Below are 6,324 nucleotides of genomic sequence, written 5' to 3'. Positions count from 1 at the left end.
ATTTAATATGATTTTAGTTAGATTCATATTAGATCGTTTTTCGCGGGGCTGTTTTAAGGCATCGAAAAATCATCAATTTAACGTTATCCGAAAATATCTTCATAAAAGTTGTCCAAAAGGTATCTATCGGTAGCGCTGTTTCTGCCTTTTGTTGTAGTCCAAAAGATGTCATTAGGTAGATATCATGATGTAGTGGCGTTATTGATGTCATTAAAACGATGTAGGAAAGTTATAATTTTTACGACATCTTCTTGATTATGGAAATATCTAGAAGTCGAGATTTTATTGCGCCGCACGTATTAGCACGTATTTTATTCCAAAGCGACAAATTGTTTGACAAAAAGTGCGTAAATATATAAGTGTAATTAATACACGTGTAAGTATATACTTTCGCTTTTTCTATATTTTTAATATATATATACATATGCATATATCATAAAGCGTACGTGACTATAATACACAATGTACTTTTCAGGTTATACCGAGTTATACACGCAGTAATAAATAATATAAATAAAGTATTTTCTCTACATCTGGAAAAAGTTGTGAGTAGAAAAAGTAATATTACTGATCTATTCTGTGTTTTAATTTCATTTAATAGTTGAAGGGTTAATTGATACATTATTAGATTATGCCATGGGACCTCCGTTGAGACGGTGGAAACCGTTCCTTTAGCTCTCGCGAAGACAGCATCAAAGGCGACGAATCCGCACCCTTGTGCAAGCGGATCTCGATTATTTAGCAAATGCTGCGTCTAGTCCTTCATGCTCACCGCCAACAGCTCGTGCTTCTAATATTCCCAATGACGTTTGTCATCAAATTGATGATTTCTTTGATAATCTTGAACGCTTTGATGACGCAGGTGATCTCAATTTACTAATCAATGAAAGACCGACACTGACTAATACAGATATCCAGATGGAGAATCAGTCTCAATCGATTCCCTTATAAAAATTTTTCACCGTTTTTGGACCGCGAGAACGGTCAGTTTGAGTAGTAAAAACGTGCATTTGGCAATGAGTACGACCCGTTTTTGGGGCGCAAAGGGGCCTTTTTGCTTAAAAACGAGTGGTTAAAGCGGATTGTGTACGATTGCATACTCGCGTATACTCATCATGTAGACTGCGCGTGTTTGAGAGTGCAAGAAACGGACATAAAAATGATAAAACAGGCTAAAAACGGGCTAAAAACGATCTATGTGAGGTGTAAAAGCGGTGAAATATTTTTGTAAGGGTTATCACTCGTCCCACTAGTATAACTGATCTTCAAAATTTTCTTGCTCATTGGGCAATCCAAAACAAAATACCTCAATCCCTTGTGAACGATCTTTTGAGAGGGTTAAAGAAATTTGGTCATCCTGAGCTTCCGTTTGATGTCAGGACCCCAGCAAACGCAAAAGGATTAAAAAATATTAAAATTTTTTAATACCTTTAAATCCCTTTTTTGGCGGAATTAGATGAAATTAGATGGGATTCGAAATGAGATAGTCCAATCCCATAGAATCCAAAAAAGAAATTTTAAATTCCATCCAATCCTATGGCATCCGTAAAGGTTATGGAATTGCATGGCATTAGATGGTTTAGGAAACGTCTCGCGCCTCCGTTGGGCGACCAAGCGCCGTTGTTCGTCGGTGAGCTTTTGTGTATGCCTAAGGGCATTACACGCACTACTGCCGACGGGCAATTAGCCTGAAAATGAGATTTGTAAGATCTGTCAAGCACCGTAGGGGGTCCCTTTACATAGCGGTCGAGACGAAACTTTGAACTCGAGAAGATGCCCCGGCGATGCGACGCCTAGCGGCGTCGACGCAAACTGCCGGTAATGCAGATACCGCGCGGGCGTGTACTATTGTTGGCGCGTACCGCCACAGAGTTCAACACGGACACTTTTCAATCCCTGTCCTGGCATTCAATGGTATTCATTTTATTGTCAGAATAGACGGAATTCAATGGAATTCAATACGGAAATTTTTAATTCTTAGTTTGGCATTCAATGGTATTCATTTCGTTAACGGAATCAATGGTATTCAATGGAATTCATCACAAAACTTTCCAATCCCTAACCTGACATTCAGTGGTATTCATTTCGTTAACGGAATCAATGGAATTCATCACGAAACTTTCCAATCCCTAACCTGGCATTCAGTGGTATAATATTTTTGTGTCGGAATTGGATGAGATTCAAAAAAGACAAATTCTCTCCAAAATAAGGAATTCGATGATATTGAAACTATTTCAATCCCTTTTTTGGACAGAATGGTATTCGGAAAGTCCTTAATTGAATTCCTGGCAATCCCGTTTTAATTCTTTTCAATCTTTTTTCGTTTGCTGGGACATTATGTGACACGCCAAACAGAATTGATATATAGGCTCTCGCTGGAGGCATGTACTTATATGTTCATTATGGCTTAGAGAGAGCACTGAAGGAACAGTTGAGATACAGAAACTATAATGTATTGCTGACATCGGATCGTCCTGTCCTTGTCTAACAAGAGGCATCTGTCTTTGTTCGATTGCTGCGCCATCTCTCGCTACACGCAATACTGCTTATCCTCTATCAACCCAGCAAACGCAAAAGGATTAAAAAATATTAAAATTGTTTAATACCTTTGAATTCCTTTTTTTGGCGAAATTAGATAAAATTAGATGGGATTCGAAATGAGATGGTCCAATCCCATGGAATCCAAAAAAGAAAAATTTTAATTTTATCCAATCCTATGGAATCCGTAAAGGTTATGGAATTGCATGGCATTAGATGGTTTAGGAAACATCTCGCGCCTCCGTTGGGCGACTAAGCGCCGTTGTTCATCGGTGAGCTTTTGTGTATGCCTAAGGGCATTACACGCACTACTGCCGACAGGCAATTAGCCCGAAAATGAAATTTGTAAGATCTGTCAGGCCCCGTAGGGGGTCCCTTTACATAGCGGTCGAGACAAAACTTTCAACTCGAGAAGATGCCCCGGCGATGCGACGCCTAGCGGCGTCGACGCGAACTGCCGGTAATGCAGATACCGCGCGGGCGTGTACTATTGGTGGCGCGTACCGCCACAGAGTTCAACACGGACACTTTTCAATTCCTATCCTGGCATTCAATGGTATTCATTTTATTGTCAGAATAGACGGAATTCAATACGGAAAATTTTAATTCCTAGTTTGGCATTCAATGGTATTCATTTCGTTAACGGAATCAATGGTATTCAATGGAATTCATCACGAAACTTTCCAATCCCTAATCTGGCATTCAGTGATATAATATTTTTGTGTCGGAATTGGATGGGATTCAAAAAAGACAAATTTTTTCCAAAATAAGGAATTCCATGATATTGAAACTATTTCAATCCCTTTTTTGGACAGAATGGAATTCGGAAAGTCCTTAATTGAATTCCTGGCAATCCCGTTTTAATTCTTTTCAATCTTTTTTCGTTTGCTGAGAACCTGAATGTGCTTTTGCTTAATAAAGCTGCGTTAGTAAAAATCTTTTTTTCTAGGCTTTGAATCTTAGTTCTATTTACACGAAATTGTTCCTAAATGTTGTCTCTACTTTCCTTGTGTATCATTTTGTACATATAAACTGCAGTTTTTTTGTTTAAGCAAATATTGTCGTCAGGTGACAGCTCTATGTGCCCAAATTTTTATTTTTTTTTGTTTTTGATATGAAATCGTGTATCGGGAAATAGATTTTTGTGCGTACTTTAATTCTAGACCAGAAAATTGCAATTTTGTAAAGCCAATTCAAAGAATTCTTCGAATCTGCAAATGTCGGTAACTACTACCACTATAGGATGCCCTTAATTGCCAGTATGAAATCTACACATGTGTCACAAGATTTTGGGACGTATATAGAAAAAGCAGTGACCAAAGCTACTAAATTTGCATCCATACGTTTAAAAAAAATTAAGCTTACTAATAAAAATGGATAAGCAATTATACTTGTTACAAATTATTATATTATTAGCACAAGAAATACATACATTGTAATAAATTCATATTTTTATTTCTATCTTTATATAAATGAATGTATGTTTGTCCGCTATTCGTATGTATTTGACCGGAAATGAATGTCCGGGAAAAAATCTACCATATGAAATCGTTTGTATTTCGTATGAAGACTTTTGAAGTGCAATTGAAAAGGTTTGTGAGTCATTCGTTTAATTGTAATTAATTAATTATTTTTACACCATGCATTTAGCCGAAATAGATAAATTAATAAAAGTTTTTATACGGAATTGTTTGTATTTTGTATGAAGAGTTATGAAGTGTGATTAAAAAGGTTTGTGAGTCACCCAGATAATTTTAATTAAATATTTATAAACTCGGTAATTAGCCGAAATATAGATTTTTAGTTATTCATGTTAAAAGAAGAAGGCGCTAGTGTTCCCGAAGGTCCGTCTGCAATCAGAATTTAATTATCATTTAATATGAACGTTTTAAAAATTATTTTATACTGAAATAAATAAATATACAGGCTAATAAGACTGTAGCTATAAGCGATAGTTGCTAATTAAGTTTGTAAAGATATACCAGCTGTGTAGGGTTATCTCAAGCAGGTTATCTCAAACGCCCTGCCACAACCCAATTAAAAGAGACTCAAATGTCATTACCGCTGAGAAGTACTTTTTGCCATTTAAGTTAGCATGTCAGAGCAACCGGATTGTCCATTGCGTTCCACCTTGAATTTTTTTTACAGTCGTTTATTAGAATTGCCCTACTTTTAAATTGAGCGCTTTTAAATGTATTATTATTAAACTACCGATATCGATATATTATTAGTAATTTAATATTAAAACTTGACAGAGTGACGTAAACTAATTCGCTCATAGTATTATAACAAAGTATTATGCGTTCAAATTCTCGAAAGCTAATAGCTTCTTTACTAAGCTCTCTCTTTATGTCGATCGATTCAGATAAAAATCTCCGAAGTCTTTCTTTCTCTCGCGATATTCCTAAAGTAAAACTGTACAAAGGCTCTATGAAATTGGCGATATTTTTCACGGATCTGGTTCGAGTCTCGGCTCTTGAGGAAAGTGCGCATGTAGAAAGAGTACGCCAACACAGTTTATCCTGCTAAATGGTTATCAATTCTCTATAAGTTCTGTATTGTACATAAATTATAGAATATCTAAACGTTTCTTTTTTTTTCGATGTCCTGTGACATTGTACAATAGAGTTACAAATAAAGATAAAGCCACACTTTACGTATAATCTGATTCAGTTTTTGCTAATGTTATACATAATAACGTGCGAAAGAACTAACAGTTAGACTATTTAAGAGGCTATTTAAGAATTTTAATTGATACTGGAAGCATAAAACTGTTCAGCTAGCTTTACACAAGATATTGGTCTTCTTCTTTATGAAATCGTCAAATTATGATTATGATACATTTCTACATTATCACCAGCATCGAATCTAATCTTATTTATCGTGATACTCTTGAGAAACTGTTAATCCATTGTCTTAACTCGATCGCGGCGCAGAACTGCGTCCACCAATATTGTTCTTCTCCCTCCAATCGATTCCCGTAAAAGCTGTCTATACATATTGAACAGTCGATACAACGACGGCGGATTAGTCTGAAATTAAGCACACGTTAACAATCACTTTTCTTGCTAAAATCACAATTTTCTTTTCAATAGCATACCTTGATTATGACATACCTGAAGACCAGCACGGGAGTCAGATCGTCGGCAGCAGGTATGCCTCTTTCCGACGCCATGGAGAAGAGATTCATGATGGTAGTCGCGCAACAAAATACACACTGCAACTTATCTCTAGGAGTCTTATACGCCGATATCACAGCCAATTCAGCCTGCGCCCATGACCAGGGGCATTCGTAATGATAAACTTTTGAAATGCGTAGGTCCCTGTGATTTGAAGTTACGACCTTTGCCAACTTATTGATATGACCGTGAAAAAGCTGGTCCCTATATACATCTCCATCTTCATTTAGATAGAGCACATTGTGGTATACCCGTGCCATGACGGTTCTTTCCACCACGACTCTCGCCAAATCTAACTGGTTGGCGCTTGCCGCTGAAAGTAAGAAGTAAGTTCAGACGTCTCTGAGCACTCCGCTAAGATCAATTGCGAGATAAATAATTATATTCATGTACATTGCCAAATCGGATCGTTGTTCATTTCCACGTGGACCTTCCCTAGAAAATTATCTACGAGATCCTGTTTCTCGTCAGCTAGCGTAAGCTTTTTAAACTCTTCGCAGGAGAAAAGCTTTCTTTTTTTTCCAAAAATACCCTCACACAAACGGATACAAGATGATTATTGTTAGAAGTATTTTCATTGGCCTATTTGTTTGTAACATTCTGATTG

At 36.8% G+C, this 6,324-nt stretch overlaps 1 protein-coding gene and 1 long non-coding RNA gene across 3 annotated transcripts; one reads left to right on the top strand and one right to left on the bottom strand.

Annotated features, from left to right (window-relative positions):
* The first annotated feature begins 104 nt into the window (after positions 1-104).
* Positions 105-1,376, top strand: LOC112464230. The gene is made up of 3 exons (XR_003041898.1): positions 105-376; positions 476-545; positions 629-1,376. It is a non-coding gene; the product is annotated as an uncharacterized LOC112464230 (long non-coding RNA).
* Positions 1,377-5,054: 3,678 nt separating this feature from the next.
* LOC112464229 (GTPase-activating protein and VPS9 domain-containing protein 1-like) lies at positions 5,055-6,298 on the bottom strand. 2 transcript variants are annotated; one of them, XM_025031094.1, is made up of 3 exons: positions 6,111-6,298; positions 5,655-6,030; positions 5,055-5,570 (listed from the first exon to the last, which is right to left on the bottom strand). In XM_025031094.1, exons 1-3 carry the CDS (start codon positions 6,133-6,135, stop codon positions 5,417-5,419), a joined length of 555 nt encoding a protein of 184 aa, XP_024886862.1. In that variant the 5' UTR covers positions 6,136-6,298; the 3' UTR covers positions 5,055-5,416. The 2 variants fall into 2 exon arrangements, with proteins under 2 accessions (XP_024886862.1, XP_024886860.1); XM_025031092.1 differs by having other exon boundaries at positions 5,639-6,030; positions 6,111-6,266.
* Between the last annotated feature and the right edge of the window lie 26 nt (positions 6,299-6,324).

This window comes from Temnothorax curvispinosus, unplaced genomic scaffold, assembly GCF_003070985.1.
Source record: "Temnothorax curvispinosus isolate PA1 unplaced genomic scaffold, ASM307098v1 QBEX01014020.1, whole genome shotgun sequence".
NCBI classification, from domain to species: domain Eukaryota; kingdom Metazoa; phylum Arthropoda; class Insecta; order Hymenoptera; family Formicidae; genus Temnothorax; species Temnothorax curvispinosus.
This window is presented reverse-complemented; position numbering and strand designations above follow the sequence as displayed.